Here is a 19309-nt window from a genome sequence, read left to right on the forward strand (position 1 = left end):
GCCTGCTGAGATTACCATTTCTCTTTACTAGGCCTTTCAGGGCCACCTCTAAGTGAGGGAGGTTCTTGGCAGGCACCTCTGTGTTGACGTTTGCTCTCTTCCCACTGTGGGTGGTCTCGCCGTCTCCACCACATGGCCACAGCCCCACATCATGTTAGGAGCATCAGTTGTGATGCCTCAGAGTCCGTTAGAGTGGGTAAGCCTGCATGGAGTACGCAGGATTGTGGCCGCCATGTTCGGGACCCATTGGTTATTGGGGTATCAGGAAAGAGCCCTGGGGGATGCAGCACTGATGGTGTACCCCGGCCTCAAGGACTGTAGGATGTTCAGCTGTTCCATGAGCCTCCCCATCCACGGTGCCCCTTTAGCACCTTTACTAACGTTCTACTCGCCTCTGGTCATCCCGGAGTCAATAATATTTACATGTTATTTCACGCAAAAAGAATCGACTCCTTCTAAAGTGGCAATTTGAAGTGCGGCTTATGATTGCACTTATTACAGGATCCGATAATCTATTCATTTAAACCATTTTTATAGCAGTTACAGAGTACAGAGTCTTCTGAGTCTAAAAAGAGCCTCATGAAAGGTCATGGCTTAGTTGGAAATTCCAACTGGGAGGATCTGAGAAAAGTCACAGCTAAGTCTATGCTTAGGTGAAAATCTAGTTAGATAGGAAGAGACAGGAGAGACCCCAATCATGGAGGTAGGCACCAGGGATGGGCAGAACACAGGGTGAGGGAACCAGCGTGCTAGACCAGGCAGACGGGAAACTGGTTTAGGAGCAGGGCAACAATGGGACCAAGCCCTCGGGAGCCGTGGCATGCAGCTAGGCAGATCACCAGCAAAACTGCCAGGAAGCAGTTTACCCCAACAAGGTTTTAAATCAGTGAAGGCCCTTACATCTGGAGGTGACCAGGTCTATGTGATCAGTTCCTCCCAGCAGAGACCTTGTTCTTCACGTGTGACGATGTAGGCTCCACTTACCGATTACCACAGTGGGATTCCACGTACTTCCCCCCACTGACCATGAGCACAGCCGCCATATGTGATTCATACTCAAGTCCCCCACCTCCCAGCATAGGGTCAGGCACACATTAGACCTTCAGGTGGTATCTTTGGGATGCCCGAATAGGTGAGGATGCATGGTCCAGAAAACTTTCCATATCCTTAGATTCAGATCCTCAGGTTCATTGCTGACTGTTTGCACTATTTACAATAGCCAGGACATGGAAGCAACCTAAGTGTCCATCGACAGATGAATGGATAAAGAAGATGTGGCACATATATACAGTGGAATATTACTCAGCCATAAAGAGAAATGAAATTGAGTTATTTGTAGTGAGGTGGATGGACCTAGAGTCTGTCATACAGAGTGAAGTCAGAAAAAGAAAAGCAAATACCATATGCTAACACATATATATGGAATCTAAAAAAAAAAGTTCTGAAGAACCCAGGGGCAGGACAGGAATAAAGACGCAGATGTAGAGAATGGACTTGAGGACATGGGGAGGGGGAAGGGTAAGATGAGACAAAGTGAGAGTGCCATTGACATATATGCACTACCAAATGTAAAATAGATAGCTAGTGGGAAGCAGCCGCATAGCACAGGGAGCTCAGCTCGTGCTTTGTGACCACCTGGAGGGGTGGGATAGGGAGGGTGGGAGGGAGACACAGAGGGAGGGGATATGGGGATATATGTATATGTATATGTATAGCTGATTCACTTTGTTATACAGCAGCAACTAACAGAACAATGTAAAACAATTATACTCCAGTAAAGATGTTAAAAAAAAAAGTGTCCAAAGAAAAAAAATAAATAATTTTTTTAAAATGCTGACTGTTTGTCTAGGGTCCCAGAATTCCCCTCCACCAGCTCTTTTCATCACTTAGGTCCTTATACTCTCAGGTCTGAGAAAAGGATTCCAGCAAAATGATTCTATTTGGGTACTTGGGGGAGAGGAGGGTTCCTTAGTACATACCTAGTTCATGGCCATTGTTTATGGTAAAGAATAAGAAGAATGGATGCCTCCATTGTGTCATCAATTTGCAGACTTTTCAAGCAGCTTAAAAGATGAGTACTATGAAGAAACACATCAGATAACGGTACAAATGAAAATATTTAACAGTGTAATTTCCCAGCTGCCCTTCAGTTGCTCTGCCTTGTCTGTGTTCCAGGTTCAGGTTTAGTGGTCGAATCCTAGGCCTGGCTCTGATCCATCAGTACCTTCTGGACGCTTTCTTCACAAGGCCCTTCTATAAGGCACTCCTGAGACTGTAAGTGTCCACCCGGCCCTGCCTGTGGGACCAGAGGCACTGGCCTCTCTGGCACCTCTGACCCTTTTGTCCCTGTTTTTCCCCTAATCATTCCTGTTAGGTTTATGGTGATTTACTTTTCTGAGTGCTTAGATATCACATAAACCTTTTAGTCCAATAAAAATGCATTTGGAGATTTTATGTAAGCATAAGAGAACATCATATAACAGATATAAATCAGTTTATATAAATATAGTAACATTACAAGCATTGCATGAAACTACTAAGTAGAATTGATCTGTCCTTGTATGTAAGTCATTATGCTATGCACCTTAAACTTATACAGTGCCATATGTCAATTGTATCTCAATAAAACTGGAAGAAGAAAAAAAAAAGAATTGATCTGTCTATAATTTAGTTGTTTTCAAATGATACTCTTCTCCAACGGCCATGGAGAGCCCCTGAGTCAGTAATCATTTTGTGTTTATTATTGTAAGCATTTAAAAATTTCCTTTTCCAATATAAAACTACTTAATGAACTAAAAAGATTCCTCAGTATATTCAAAAGTATCCAATTGTTAGAATACGTCTGTGTCACCTTAGCCAGGAGTGACATAACCACATTTTGGCATGAGGTCTGGGCAGCTGTTTTTTGAAACAATCAGTTTACCTTTCTCCCTTTGAATACACCCAGGCCCTGTGATTTGAGTGACCTGGAATATCTGGATGAGGAATTCCACCAGAGCTTGCAATGGATGAAAGACAACAACATCACAGACATCCTCGACCTCACATTCACGGTTAATGAAGAAGTTTTTGGCCAGGTTTGTGAGAAGCGGGTCTTGGAAAAGACATTTTGGTTTTTACTGTGGAAAATTCACATGCCATGAAATTTACCATCTTAACCATGTTGAAGGGTACAGTCCATTCAGTGTGGTTGAGTAGATTCACAATGTTGTGTGGCCATCTCCAGAACTTCTTCATCTTGAAAAACTGAAGCTGTGCCCATTAGACAATAGCTCCCCATTTCTCCCTCTTCCCAGTCCCTGGCAACCATTCTACTTTTTCTTTCTCTGAATTTAGCTACTCTGAGTACCTCATATAAGTGGAATCATACAGTGTTTGTCTTTTCGCGACCAGTTTATTTCACTTGGCGTAATATCTTCAAGGTTCATCCACGTTATAGCGTGTGACAGGATTGCCTCCTTTATTAGGGCTGAATAACATTCCATAGTATGTAAATACCATATTTTGTTTAGCCGTTCATATGTTGATGGACGCTTAGGTGGCTTCCACCTTTTGGGTATTGTGGATAATGCTGGTATCAACACAGGTATACAAATATCTGTTCAAGTCCCTGCTTTCAATTCTTTTGGATATATATACCCAGAAGAGGGATTGCAGGATCACGTAGTAATAGGATTTTGTGTTTGAAAACAAGGACTGTCATTCATTTAAGATATAATTCTTTGAGGACTATTCCCTTTATTAAAGTTACCCATGTCTTCTTTTTCTTGTTTTGACATGGATCTAGTTTATAGAGTTTTTTGAAAATCGCATGTGATAATGGATCAGAAAGCATTTTTGTAAAGTGTACAATACATCTGTAAGGTATTTCTCTTATCTGTGCAACTACAGTAATACTTCTTTTATCACTAGAGTCCAGATATTTACTTCTCCAAAATGCATATACTTCAGTACTATTTAATAAGATAAGCTTCCCATTTCTTTTTCTACCCGTGTTTATATAACATTGAATTTTCTGGGTTACAGTTTTATCAGACCAACCACAGCCTGAGCAGATTTAGCAATTAAGGTTTTGAGAATATCACTTACGAGAGGTTCCATGACGTGTGTAATTTGTAATGGGATGTTGTGAGAATTAAGCTGGTTTACTTTACAAGTACGTTGCGTGACTGTGGACAGCATGCTGAGTCCATGGGTGAGAGTTACCCACTGAACCTTGCAGACCTCCCATCACCCACAGCTTCAATCAAGCATCTTGGACAGGTCCTGGAAGATGTCACTGTTCTGGTGCATTGCCTGTGTGTAAACATACCTCTGAAGAATATTCTCTTCTATATTTGACAAAAAATTATTTCTTACAACTATATGTTGTAAATACGTTCAAGAATATACGATTCACCTAACTGTCTTCCTGTATACCAGAGGAACGTGTAAAATACACTCTCCCTCTGCATGACTACTTTTTAGCCCATCCTTTACATTTGCCCTATAGTAGAGAGTAAATTTGTAAAACACAATTATTCAGCAAAATATATTAAAACAAATGGGAACCCATCTTGAAAACACTTTAGATCCCAAACCTAAAAAGTTATGCTAAAATAAATTCCACGTGGGTGAAAAAGCTGAATGTTTAAACAAACAACAAAATGATGAAAATAACAGGATTTTCCTTTTTAATCTTGCAGTAAGGAATGCTGCTATAGATGTGACACAAACTGTCAGTCATAAAGGAAAAGATAGTCAAGTAAAATTACTTTTTTAATACCACATGGCAAAAAGACAACATGAAGTAAAAATGGCATAATATTTACTACGTTGTAATGCATAAAACAGACAAAAGGCCATTTCTTTCAATATAGGAAGAGATTCTGCAGATCAGTAAGAAATGATGGGCAGCACAATAGAAAATTAGCAAAGGATATAAGTAGATAGTTCCCGGGGAAGGAAATACTCACCCTCATTCACTATTTTTTAAAATGTAAATTAAAGCATTGTGAAATACCATTTTCCCTCATGAGAATGTCAAGAATCAGAAAGCGTAGCAGTATTCTATTTTGGAGATGGTGTAGAGAAACAGGCACTCTATACAGGAGTGTAGGTGGGAGTAAGCAGAAGTTTGCTTCATCCTCTATGAAAGGCACCTTTGTGATATCTATCCTCATTCTAAATGCACCTGCCTTTGACTCAGCATCTACATCTAGAAATTTGCCCTACAGACATATTCACATCCAATTGAAATGACTAATGGATTCGGATCTTCATTGCAGCATTGTTGATCATTGCAAAAGATCCGGACCAATCTAAATGTTCAGCAGTAGAGCATTGGTGAAATAAATGACGATTCACTCACACAGTGGAATAGTGGACTAGTGTGATGTGTGGTCTGACACCCCAGCCCATCCATTTACATATAAATCATAAACAATAAACCAGGTAGTATAACAACAACAAAGAAAGAATAAGACAGGTCTAAATTGGTGTGAAACAGTGGTCAAGGTGTATTTTTAATTGAAAAAGTGTGATAATGAACACTGTTATAATATGCTACCGTTTATGGGAAAAGAGATGATCTATACGTATTCCCTAGTGTATACACTGATACATGTATACATCCCTAGTGTATACATCCCCCTTCCCTGGAAGGGAAGGAAGGGTGATTTTCTCCAAGTAGAGAGATTGTATGGCTAGGCGATGAGGTGGGAGAGAAACTTGCTTTTCACTGTATGGCCATTTACAGCACTTAAATTTTATTCCATGGACACAGGAAGAAATCAAGTAAACTCCAAATGACTAAATACGTAAATTAGAGGGAAAAAAATAACATTGAAAATAAAAAGAGCAATTCTTCAGGTGTATATAGCGTAGGAGTTGAACACCTCAGAGAAAGTTCAAAATGTTCCCAGTGATAAAAGTAAGGATGCATTATAGATCTAGAATAATATCTATCTGTTTAAAGCTTAAACGATCCTGTTTCTTTGCAAATGAGGTCACCAAGAACGATGATTTTGGTTTTAGAAGATCGAGTCTCAGCCCTTCTTTTGGCAAGTTGTGGAGTGAAGAGCAGACAGGCAGATGCAGCTGAAAGACGCCATAGGCTTTTCCTGGGTGTGTTAGTTAAGATTAGGTTCAGCTGCTAATGAAGAAACCCAATGACCCTGCGGAAACTAACAGTGTATTTTTCTCTTACATAAAAGTGTGGAGGCAGGCAACCCAAGGCTGCAATCCCTACAGTGGCCACCTGCACTCATGACCCAGATACATACAGTGCCCCAACCATCACGTCCGTGTCTGAAGTAGCAGGACAAAGGGGCATAGCCCCTCCCTTTAAGGAGGCCCCCTGAAAGTGCCATACAACACCCCCGCTTATACCTAATTGGCCAGAATTTAATTACATCACACACTTAGTGTCAGGAAATAGTCTTTAACTGGGCAGCTAAAATCCAGAGGCTCCAAAGAATATGGATCTTGGGTGGCAATTATTGTTATAATTGACAAGTATTTCATATTTACCTTAGTCACCCAAGTGATAGAAGAAGACGTAATCAGCAGACTTCTGTGAACTGTTTTGTTTAAGTACCTTGTCCATGAGTGCCAAATATATACATATATTTTTAATCAGTAACTAACTACAGCCTCATTTTTCTTACAGCATTGAGCAGCAAGGTGAACCCCTTAAGCAAATTTAAGATAACTGACGCTAACCCCCCTCAAACACCAACACTTTTTTTTTTAAACATCTTTATTGGAGTATAATTGCTTTACAATGGTGTGTTAGTTTCTGCTTTATAACAAAGTGAATCAGTTATACATATACATACGTTCCCATATGTCTTCCCTCTTGCATCTCCTTCCCTCCCACCCTCCATATCCCACCCCTCTAGGTGGTCAAAAAGCACCGAGCTGATCTCCCTGGGCTATGCGGCTGCTTCCCACTAGCTATCTACCTTACGTTTGGTAGTGTATATATGTACATGCCTCTCTCTCGCTTTGTCACAGCTTACCCTTCCCCCTCCCCACATCCTCAAGTCCGTTCTCCAGTAGGTCTGTGTCTTTATTCCTGTCTTACCCCTAGGTTCTTCATGACATTTTTTTTTTTTCTTAAATTCCATATATATGTGTTAGCATACGGTATTTGTCTTTCTCTTTCTGACTTACTTCACTCTGTATGACAGACTCTAGGTCCATCCACCTCATTACAAATAGCTCAATTTCGTTTCTTTTTATGGCTGAGTAATATTCCATTGTATATATGTGCCACATTTTCTTTATCCATTCATCCGATGATGGACACTTAGGTTGTTTCCATCTCCTGGCTATTGTAAATAGAGCTGCAATGAACATTGTGGTACATGACTCTTTTTGAATTATGGTTTTCTCAGGGTATATGCCCAGTAGTGGGATTGCTGGGTCATATGGTAGTTCTATTTGTAGTTTTTGAAGGAACCTCCATACTGTTCTCCATAGTGGCTGTACCAATTTATATTCCCACCAGCAATGCAAGAGTGTTCACTTTTCTCCACACCCTCTCCAGCATTTATTGTTTCTAGATTTTTTGATGATGGCCATTCTGACTGGTGTGAGATGATAATTCATTGTAGTTATGATTTGCATTTCTCTAATGATTAATGATGTTGAGCACCCTTTCATGTGTTTGTTGGCAGTCTGTATATCTTCTTTGGAGAAATGTCTATTTAGGTCTTCTGCCCATTTTTGGATTGGGTTGTTTGTTTGTTTTTTTTTTTGTTATTGAGCTGCATGAGCTGCTTGTAAATGTTGGAGATTAATCCTTTGTCAGTTGCTTCATTTGCAAATATTTTCTCCCACTCTGAGGGTTGTATTTTGGTCTTGTTTATGCTTTCCTTTGCAGTGTAGAAGCTTTTAAGTTTCATTAGGTCCCATTTGTTTATTTTTGTTTTTATTTGCATTTCTCTAGGAGGTGGGTCAAAAAGGATCTTGCTGTGATTTATGTCATAGAGTGTTCTGCCTATGTTTTCTTCTAAGAGTTTGATAGTTCCTGGCCTTACATTTAGGTCTTTAATCCATTTTGAGCTTATTTTTGTGTATGGTGTTAGGGAGTGATCTAATCTCATACTTTTACATATACCTGTCCAGTTTTCCCAGCAGCACTTACTGAAGAGGCTGTCCTTTCTCCACTGTACATTCTTGCCTCCTTTATCAAAGATAAGGTGACCATATGTGCGTGGGGTTATCTCTGGGCTTTCTATCCTGTTCCATTAATCTATATTTCTGTTTTTGTGCCAGTACCATATTGTCTTGATTACTGTAGCTTTGTAGTCTAGTCTGAAGTCTGGGAGCCTGATTCCTCCTGCTCCGCTTTTTGTTCTCAAGATTGCTTTGGCTATTCAGAGTCTTTTGTGTTTCCATACAAATTGTGAAATTTTTTGTTCTAGTTCTGTGAAAAATGCCAGTGGTAGTTTGATAGGGATTGCATTGAATCTGTAGATTGCTTTGGGTGGTAGAGTCATTTTCACAATGTTGATCCTTCCAATCCAAGAACATGGTATATCACTCCATCTATTTGTATCTTTCATCAGTGTCTTATTATTTTCTGCATACAGGTCTTTTGTCTCCTTAGGTTTATTCCTAGATATTTTATTCTTTTTGTTGCAGTGGTAAATGGGAGTGTTTTCTTGATTTCACTTTCAGATTTTTCATCATTAGTGTATAGGAATGCCAGAGATTTCTGTGCATTAATTTTGTATCCTGCTACTTTACCAAATTCATTGATTAGCTCTAGTAGTTTTCTGGTAGCATCTTTAGGATTCTCTATGTATAGTATCATGTCATCTGCAAACAGTGACATCTTTACTTCTTCTTTTCCGATTTGGATTCCTTTTATTTCCTTTTCTTCTCTGATTGCTGTGTCTAAAACTTCCAAAGCTATGTTGAATAAGAGTGGTGAGAGTGGGCAACCTTGTCTTGTTCCTGATCTTAGTGGAAATGCTTTCAGTTTTTCACCATTGAGGATGATGTTGGCTGTGGGTTTGTCATATATGGCCTTTATTATTTTGAGGAAAGTTCCCTCTATGCCTACTTTCTGCAGGGTTTTTATCATAAATGGGTGTTGAATTTTGTCAAAAGCTTTCTCTGCATCTATTGAAATGATCATATGTTTTTTCTCCTTCAATTTGTTAACATGGTGTATCACGTTGATTGATTTGCGTATATTGAAGAATCCTTCATTCCTGGAATAAACCCCACTTGATCATGGTGTATGATCCTTTTAATGTGCTGTTGGATTCTGTTTGCTAGTATTTTGTTGAGGATTTTTACATCTATGTTCATCAGTGATATTGGCCTGTAGTTTTCTTTCTTTGTGACATCCTTGTCTGGTTTTGGTAACAGGGTGATGGTGGCCTCGTAGAATGAGTTTGGGAGTGTTCCTTCCTCTGCTATATTTTGGAAGAGGATGAGAAGGATAGGTATTAGCTCTTCTCTAAATTTCTGATAGAACTCGCCTTTGAAGCCATCTGGTCCTGGGCTTTTGTTTGTTGGACGATTTTTAATCACAGTTTCAATTTCAGTGCTTGTTATTGGTCTGTTCATATTTTCTATTTCTTCTTGATTCAGTCTTGGCAGGTTGTGCATTGCTAAGAATTTGTCCATTTCTTCCAGGTTGTCCATTTTATTGGCATAGAGTTGCTTGTAGTAATCTCTCATTATCTTTTGTATTTCTGCAGTGTCAGTTGTTACTTCTCCTTTTTCATTTCTAATTCTATTGATTTGAGTCTTCTCCCTTTTTTTCTTGATGAGTCTGGCTAATGGTTTATTTATTTTGTTTATCTTCTCAAAGAACCAGCTTTTAGTTTTATTGATCTTTGCTATTGTTTCCTTCATTTCTTTTTCATTTATTTCTGATCTGATTTTTATGATTTCTTTCCTTCTGCTAACTTAGGGGGTTTTTTGTTCTTCTTTCTCTAATTGCTTTACGTGCAAGGTTCGGTTGTTTATTCGAGATGTTTCCTGTTTCTTAAGATGGGCTTGTATTGCTGTAAACTTCCCTCTTAGAACTGCTTTTGCTGCATCCCATAGGTTTTGGGTCGTCGTGTCTCCGTTGTCATTTGTTTCTAGGCATTTTTTTATTTCCTCTTTGATTTCTTCAGTGATCACTTCGTTATTAAGTAGTGTATTGTTTAGCCTCCATGTGTTTGTATTTTTTACAGATCTTTTCCTGTAATTGATATCTAGTCTCATGGCGTTGTGGTCGGAAAAGATACTTGATACAATTTCAGTTTTCTTAAATTTACCAAGGCTTGATTTGTGACCCAAGATATGATCTATCCTGGAGGATGTTCCATGAGCACTTGAGAAAAATGTGTATTCTGTTGTTTTTGGATGGAGTGTCCTATAAATATCAATTAAGTCCATCTTGTTTAATGTATCATTTAAAGCTTGTGTTTCCTTATTTATTTTCATTTTGGATGATCTGTCCATTGGTGAAAGTGGGGTGTTAAAGTCCCCTACTATGAATGTGTTACTGTCGATTTCCCCTTTCATGGCTGTTAGTATTTGCCTTATGTATTGAGGTGCTCCTGTGTTGGGTGCATAAATATTTACAATTGTTATATCTTCTTCTTGGATCGATCCCTTGATCATGATGTTGTGTCCTTCTTTGTCTCTTCTAATAGTCTTTATTTTAAAGTCTATTTTGTCTGATATGAGAATTGCTACTCCAGCTTTCTTTTGGTTTCCATTTGCATGGAATATCTTTTTCCATCCCCTTACTTTCAGTCTGTATGTGTCTCTAGGTCTGAAGTGGGTCTCCTGTAGACAGCATATATATGGGTCTTGTTTTTGTATCCATTCAGCCAATCTGTGTCTTTTGGTGAGAGCATTTAGTCCATTTACATGTAAGGTAATTATCGATATGTACGTTCCTATTCCCATTTTCTTAATTGTTTTGGGTTCGTTATTATAGGTCTTTTCCTTCTCTTGTGTTTCTTGCCTAGAGAAGTTCCTTTAGCATTTGTTGTAAAGCTGGTTTGGTGGTGCTGAACTCTCTCAGCTTTTGCTTGTCTGTAAAGGTTTTAATTTCTCCATCAAATCTGAATGAGATTCTTGCTGGGTAGAGTAATCTTGGTTGTAGGTTTTTCTCCTTCATCACTTTAAATATGTCCTGCCAGTCCCTTCTTGCTTGCAGAGTTTCTGTTGAGAAATCAACTGTTAACCTTATGGGGATTCCCTTGTCTGTTATTTGTTCTTTTTCCCTTGCTGCTTTTAATATGTTTTCTTTCTATTTAATTTTTGACAGTTTGATTAATATGTGTCTTGGCGTGTTTCTCCTTGGATTTATCCTGTATGGGACTCTCTGTGCTTCCTGGACTTGATTAACTATTTCCTTTCCCATATTAGGGAAGTTTTCAACTATAATCTCTTCAAATATTTTCTCAGTCCCTTTCTTTTTCTCTTCTTCTTCTGGAACCCCTATAATTCGAATGTTGGTGCATTTAATATTGTCTCAGAGGTCTCTGAGGCTGTCCTCAGTTCTTTTCATTCTTTTTTCTTTATTCTGCTCTGCAGTAGTTATTTCCACTATTTTATCTTCCAGGTCACTTATCCGTTCTTCTGCCTCAGTTATTCTGCTGTTGATCCCATCTAGAATATTTTTAATTTCATTTATTGTGTTGTTCATCGTGTCTTGTTTCATCTTTAGTTCTTCTAGGTCCTTGTTAAATGTTTCTTGCATTTTCTCTATTCTATTTCCAAGATTTTGGATCATCTTTACTATCATTATTCTGAATTCTTTTTCAGGTAGACTGCCTATTTCCTCTTCATTTGTTAGGTCTGGTGGGTTTTTATCTTGCTCCTTCATCTGCTGTGTGTTTTTCTGTCTTCTCATTTTGCTTATCTTACTGTGTTTGGGGTCTCATTTTTGCAGGCTGCAGGTTCATAGTTCCCGTTGTGTTTGGTGTCTGTCCCCAGTGGCTAAAGTTGGTTCAGTGGGTTGTGTAGGCTTCCTAGTGGAGGGGACTAGTGCCTGTGTTCTGGTGGGTGAGGCTGGATCTTGTCTTTCTGGTGGGCAGGTCCACGTCTGGTGGTGTGTTTTGTCGTGTCTGTGGACTTATTATGATTTTAGGCAGCCTCTCTGATAATGGGTGAGGTTGTGTTCCTGTCTTGCTAAGTTGTTTGGCATAGTATGTCCAGCACTGTAGCTTGCTGGTCGTTGAGTGAAGCTGGGTGCTGGTGTTGAGGTGGAGACCTCTGGGAGATTTTCATCATTTGATATTATGTGGAGCTGGGAGGTCTCTTGTGGACCAGTGTCCTGAAGTTGGCTCTCCCACCTCAGAGGCACAGCACTGACTCCTGGCTGCAGCACCAAGAGCCTTTCATCCACACAGCTCAGAATAAAAGAGAGAAAAAGTAGAAAGAAAAGAAAGAAAGGAAGGATGGAAGGAAGGAAGGAAGAAATAAAATAAAATAAAGTAAGATAAAATAAAATAAAGTTATTGAAATAAAAATAATTATTAAGAAAAAAAATTATTTAAGAAAAAAAAACGGACAGATAGAACCCTAGGACCAACGGTGAAGGCAAAGCTATACCGACAAAATCTCACACAGAAGCATGCACATACACACTCAGAAAAAGAGGGGGAAAAATCATAAATCTTGCTCTCAAAGTCCACCTCCTCAATTTGGGATGATTCGTTGTCTATTCATGTATTCCACAGATGCAGGGTACATCAAGTTGATTGTGGAGATTTAATCTGCTGCTTCTGAGGCTGCTGGGAGAGATTTCCCTTGCTCTTCTTTGTTCTCACAGCTCCCAGGGGCTCAACTTTGGATTTGGCCCCGCCTCTGCGTGTAGGTCGCCAGAGGGCGTCTGTTCTTCGCTCAGACAGGATGGGGTTAAAGGAGCCGCTGATTCGGGGGCTCTGGCTCACTCAGGCCGGGGGGAGGGAGGGGCATGGATGCGGGGCGAGCCTGCGGCGGCAGAGGCCGGCGTGACGTTGCACCAGCCTGAGGCGCGCCGTGCGTTTTCCCGGGAAGTTGTCCCTGGATCCCGGGACCCTGGCAGTGGCGGGCTGCACAGGCTCCCCGGAAGGGAGGTGTGGAGAGGGACCTGTGCTCCTACACGGGCTTCTTGGTGGCGGCAACAGCAGCCTTAGCGTCTCAAGCCCGTCTGTGGGGCCCGCGCTGATAGCCGCGGCTCGCGCCCGTCTCTGGAGCTCCTTTATGCAGCGCTCTTCATCCCCACTCCTCGCGCACCAGGAAACAAAGAGGGAAGACAAAGTCTCTTGCCTCCTCTGCAGGTCCAGACTTTTCCCCGGACTCCCTCCCGGCCAGCCGTGGCGCACTAACCCCCTTCAGGCTGTGTTCACGCCGCCAACCCCAGTCCTCTCCCTGTGCTCCGACCGAAGCCCAGGCCTCAGCTCCCAGCCCCGCCCGCCCCGGCGGGGGAGCAGACAAGCCTCTCGGGCTGGTGAGTGCCGGTCGGCACCTATCCTCTGTGCGGGAATCTCTCCGCTTTGCCCTCCGCACCCCTGTTGCTGCGCTCTCCTCCGAGGCTCCGAAGCTTTTCCCTCCGCCACCCGCAGTCTCCTCCCGTGAAGGGGCTTCCTAGTGTGTGGAGACCTTTCCTCCTTCACAGCTCCCTCCCATTGGTGCAGGTCCCGTCCCTATGCTTTTGTCTCTGTTTATTCTTTTTTCTTTTGCCCTACCCAGGTACATGGGGGGCGTTTCTTGCCTTTTGGGAGGTCTGAGTATCTTCTGCCAGCGTTCAGTAGATGTTCTGTAGGAGTTGTTCCACGTGTAGATGTATTTCTGGTGTATCTGTGGGGAGGAAGGTGATCTCCACGTCTTACTCTTCCGCCATCTTCCTAATTTAACGCACCAACACTTTTTGATAAAAATGTCTAATATGTTATGTGCCTTCTTGCCTTTCGAAACAATAAAACACAGATCATCACTTTTCTTGTTAGCTTGTCCTAACAAACATGCATCTTCATACTACGTGGCAACTTCAATCTCTGTTTCCTTTCTCAAGGTCAGGCTGTCACTCTTCAGCCACTCTTATACCTGGCTGCAAAAGTATCCTCCCACCCTCCACTATTTTCCTGCCAATGATCTGCTGTGGTTGGGGAATAATTTGGCTGTTAAGAATTTGATATAATTGGGATTTGGGGCAATCAAGTATGTGACTATAGGATAAGGACATTCCAGTCCATTTAGGGACAACCAGGGGCATTTTTCTTTTATTTCCATTAAGCCTCTTGAGTTAAAGAAACACATTTTCTCTTTATAAAACAAAAATGCTTCTAAGGTACTGAAGTATCTGCTTAGAACAACCAGAACCATTCTAGTAACTTCCAGGAAAGGAAAAAGAACCAAGAAGGTAATGATGCCAAATGCTTGTGAAGACGACTTTTTGCAAAGGGTTCATCCTCCTAAAATCGATCTGTCTCACTGCAAGATAAGCTAAGTCAAGAAGCATCATGATCTTTGTTTCCCCACAAGGTAACGGAGAGGGAGTTAAAGTCTGGAGGAGCGAACACCCAAGTGACAGAAAAGAACAAGAAAGAGTACATCGAGAGGATGGTGAGGTGGCGGGTGGAGCGCGGAGCGGTGCAGCAGACCGAGGCCCTGGTCCGGGGCTTCTACGAGGTGAGACCCAGGCTCGGCAGGCACGCCAGGCCTTCGCCCCCGACACAGCTTGTTAGGAGAAGGGAGAGGACAAGCAAGGCAGGAAGAGGGCTCAGCTCTACTCACCAGCGTGCAGAGGGCCTCCTGGGGATAGAGGGTGAGGGGTCAGAGTTCTCTGGGAAACCCAGCTCTCGTGGTCTCACAAAACTGGCATTGGTGTGGCCCTGCTGTGCCACCTGTGAAAACACATGACACCTCCTGCCAAGACATGTGCGTGTTGCATCTCCTTTCACTCAGTGAAATAAAAATGAGTGAAATGAAGGCACTGGAGGGCATTGTCCGCTCTCGCTTGATTTTTATTTTCTTCCACAGGCAGACCTCGGAGATACTACAGGTTTAGTTCCAGACCATGGCAATAAAGCCGATGTCACAATAAAGCGAGTCACGTGAATTGTTCGGTTTCCTGGTGCTTATAAGAGTTATGTTTACACTATACGGTAGTCTATTAAGTGTGCAATATCATTATGTCTAGAAAAAACAAGGTACATAACTTATTGAAAAAATACTTTATTACTGAAGAAACTAACCATCATCTGATGACGCAGGGTTGCCCCAAACCTTCAATTTGTAAAAAAACACAGTATCTGTAGAATGCAATAAAGCAAAACACAATAAAAGGAGATACGCTCCTAGTGTCACTTTGTACCACATGATCCATGCTGAGATGGTAAATCAGGAGGACAGTGACGTATTATGGGATTGTATGAAATCACGTGTGTGAAACTTCTGAAAATTCTAAAGCACTATAGAATTTAAAGAATCTTTCATTCAATTTAAAAAGTTTTTTAAAGAAAGCATCAGAGATCAATAGTAATAAAAAAAAAAAAAAGACAGTGACAACTGCTAGCCTTTGTTGCACCAAAAATTGACATGGTTAAACTTTTGCAATTTAGAAACAAGGGTTCGGGTGTTGGAAGGTTTTCTTTGCTGCTGTGATGGAGAACAGCGTGGGTGACTGGCTGGTCCACTGGTTTGATTAAAGGAGGTGCCCACTGCAGGTGTTCAGTTGTACTGTACTGTATTGGCAACAAGATGTAAAGCCGGAGCTTAGAACCCTAACCAAGCAGATCTTCCCAGATCTTTGAAGGAGGAAGACAGGAAGTAAGGAGAGAAAGGAAGGAAAAGACAGTCATTTTAATATATAACGTCCATTCCTAGGAAATAAGTCCTGGTTTTATGTAGAGGAGAGGATCCCTTTATGTAGAGGAGAGGGGTCCAGGGAGTTGGACTTTTTGCCTTCAAAAGGCAATGTTGGGCTTCCCTGGTGGCACAGTGGTTGAGAGTCCGCCTGCCGATGCAGCGGACACGGGTTCGTGCCCCTGTCCGGGAAGATCCCACATGCCGCGGAGCGGCTGGGCCCGTGAGCCATGGCTGCTGAGCCTGTGCGTCCGGAGCCTGTGCTCCGCAACGGGAGAGGCCACAACAGTGAGAGGCCCGCGTACTGCAAAAAGAAAAAAACAATAAAAAAACAAACAAACAAACAAAAAAAGGCAATGTTATTTGGAAACTTAAATATGACACTGGAAGGTCAAGTCAGGCTTATTCATAACATCATTCCGAGAGGGAGTATCACAGTAGTGAAAAGCAGCAGACCTTTTTTGAGTTCCCAGCTCATGAAGGGGTAGTGTCTCAAAATGCTCGTGATTCTGAACTTAAACACAACAGCACATTGGGGGAAAAAGTCGTCAACAGTGGTCAGCCTCCCAGCTTAATCCACAGAAATAATAATGAATGTAACCTCTCAAGGAGGTTGAGCCTGGAGGCTGAGGCCTAATGTGGATTTCAGGTGGTGGACTCGAGGCTGGTCTCCGTGTTCGATGCCAGGGAGCTGGAGCTGGTGATCGCGGGCACGGCGGAGATCGACCTGGTCGACTGGCGGAACAACGCTGAGTACCGGGGAGGTGAGCGAGCGGGGCTTGTTGACGGATCAGCTCTCACAGACACAGTCCCTCACTTCTTAACAAATGTTACTGAGGTGAAACTGACATAACGTGAAATTAATCATTTTAAAGGGAACAGCGTGGTGGCATTTAGCGCACTCACAATGCGGTGCAACCATCATCTCTGGCTAATTCTAAAACGTTTTCCTCATTCTCAAAGGAAACCCTGGACCCAGGAAGCAGTTACTCCCCCTTTCTCCCCCGTCCTCCCACCCCAGCAAACCTCAGTGGATGTACCAGTGCTGGATACTTCACGTAAATAGAATGATACTGTACGTGGCCTTTTGGGTCCAGCTTCTTTCACTTAGTAAGGTTTGTTCACGTTGTAGTATGATTCACTACTGCATTCCCTTTTATGGCTGAATACTGTTCATATATATATATTCCATATGTAGTGATAATATAAATATAAAATGATATCACTTTTTGAAGGTTACAAAAAACTTAGCCTTACTTCAGTACGTGTGCAAAGTAGGCTCTGGTCCATGCCTTCCGCCAGCTTCCAACCTAGACTTTCCAATCCCTGCTGGTCATCTCTGGCATAACTCGGTGGAGATGCGTTCCACAGAACGCCACCGTCCACGGGCCATCTCCAGAGCTGGGTCGTTTGCTGGCAGGAAAGGGTGTCCTGCTCCCTGCAGAAATGAAGCCCTCTTCACATCAATCCTGGTTTGCTGCAACACGGTTCTCACTGTCATCTCTCCAAATCTAATGTCTGACCCCTCCTAGCTATTCACCTTCACGCTGCCAAACCAGCCTTCCTGAAACATTTATTTTGATCAGGGCCTTTCCCGCCCCACAAAATAATCAAGCTCCTTATTACTTAGAAACCTTTGAACGTTCTTTAAGCTGAAAATCCTTTCTTCATGTAAAATATTACAGAGAAACCCCTATCAATATAATAGAGGGTGAACAAGGGGCCCATCATCTAAGCCTACCTCGTCTCCCCGGTACACTCAGCCGTGTAGGAGGAAACCTCTGTGGGACCACTAGGCCCTTCCTGGCTTGGTAGGAAAGCCACCAACCTAAGGTGTCAAGTCACAGTGTCTCTGCCTAGCTATTAAGGCCTCTGAGGCCCCAGCAAGGTCCCTTCAGTCCTCAGCAGAACCCCTATGCTGGTCTATGCTGGTCTAGTCGGCTTGCTATTCCCTGCATATTAATTCTGCATTCTTATCATTCTCTATCTCCCCTCCTGCACTCCCACAAGCCCTTCACATGCCGAACTCACACCTCCCTTCCCTTATGAAGCTTTCCTTCTTTCTGCCCCAGTCCACATAGATTTCTGCATCTTTGAGTGTTTCGTACATTTGCAGTCAGTGGGGAATCATCTACTTTATCATAAGTGATTGCTCCAAGCTTGGTTTCCTTACTGTCCTGTGAGAGGCCCCATACTACTTCCATGGGCCCAACTCTTTGCGGCCCGGGGCTGATCTGGGGGCAGCGGCTCCAAGGGCACTTGGAGAGCCCAGCATCTTCCGTTGACCAAGTTTCACATTCACCTCCAGCCTTTCTTAAGTCCTAGACGCGCCACAGTAAGTGGGTCCCAAGAGCTAAGACATCAGAACAAAGACAATACCAGGAAATACCATATTCGTAGAGAGCTTTGTCTCTTCGGAACCCCAAAGATCTCTACCAGGCCTCGTCACTCCTTGTCTACACTTATATCAGGCAGGAAAAGGACTCCCGGGGTCCCAGTTGTTTAAATAGAAAGCAAACATCTCTGAGGACATCCCTCACAGCATATAGCCTTTTTACAAAGTGCCTATTTTCTAAATAGGCTTTTGTTTTCAAATTGGAGTCAGTTATACAAATTGTTTTAGACCTACCGAAAGGCCATCACGAGAGAAATCAGCAGATCAAGAGCTGCTGTTCAGTTCTTGGCACACCTGATGTGTATTTCATCTCCCCCCCCACTCCCTCCTCCCCTCTACACATCCTCTCGGTCTCCCTCCTGCTCCACTCAGGTTATCACGATGGGCATCTCGTGATCCGCTGGTTCTGGGCTGCGGTGGAACGTTTCAACAACGAGCAGAGACTCAGATTACTGCAGTTCGTCACGGGAACGTCAAGCGTACCCTACGAAGGCTTTGCAGCCCTTCGAGGGAGCAACGGGCTTCGGCGTTTTTGCATAGAGAAATGGGGGAAAATTACGTCTCTCCCCAGGTATGGAGCTCCTGCCCACCTTTGGGAAACCTGCCGAAGAAGGCCAAGTACACTTTGTTATTTGAGCTTGGGCACTTATCCGTTGGGATGGAATTCTTTCCTGCCACCCAAAGTATTGTTCTGTGAGTCATTAGTGAAAGGTGTGGGTGAGAAGTCTCGGGGAGGTGCATTTAGACCATATTCTTAGTGATTTTTTGTTGACTGATGGTATTTGGGCTAGTGGTATCACGGTCCATGTGTCAGTCCTACGTAGCCCAATTTAATTTAAAGAGGAATGCCTCATCTGGGGGAGTGTCCAAAGTGGCCCTGCCAGCACTGTGTCTGGACTTCTACTGTTACCCACCCGGGTTCTTGGATTCTTTAATCAACAGAAATTGGTAAGAGACCAGACAAATTCAGGAAAGGGTTTACTGGGACTCGCCCCCAAGGCAGGGTGGTGAGCTGTTCTCTTAAATGGGGTGAGGGTGGGGGCCAATGGCTGGGGGGGCCAGAGGGGGTGCTTCGGGGCTCTGCACACCCCCTTGGTGGTGCTGTGTGCAGGGATC

The 19309-nt window shown here is 42.6% G+C and overlaps 1 protein-coding gene across 1 annotated transcript in view; it reads left to right on the plus strand.

Moving 5' to 3' along the window:
- HECW1 (HECT, C2 and WW domain containing E3 ubiquitin protein ligase 1) overlaps positions 1 to 19309 on the plus strand; it is a 320745-nt gene that overhangs the window by 294892 nt on the left and 6544 nt on the right. Inside the window, exons 23-27 of the mRNA XM_032643996.1 lie at positions 2176 to 2274; positions 2948 to 3077; positions 14476 to 14622; positions 16448 to 16562; positions 18566 to 18764. Coding sequence (XP_032499887.1) covers positions 2176 to 2274; positions 2948 to 3077; positions 14476 to 14622; positions 16448 to 16562; positions 18566 to 18764 — 690 coding nt within the window. The remainder of the gene's footprint in view (positions 1 to 2175; positions 2275 to 2947; positions 3078 to 14475; positions 14623 to 16447; positions 16563 to 18565; positions 18765 to 19309) is intronic.

Source organism: Phocoena sinus, chromosome 9 (assembly GCF_008692025.1).
Source record: "Phocoena sinus isolate mPhoSin1 chromosome 9, mPhoSin1.pri, whole genome shotgun sequence".
NCBI lineage: Eukaryota > Metazoa > Chordata > Mammalia > Artiodactyla > Phocoenidae > Phocoena > Phocoena sinus.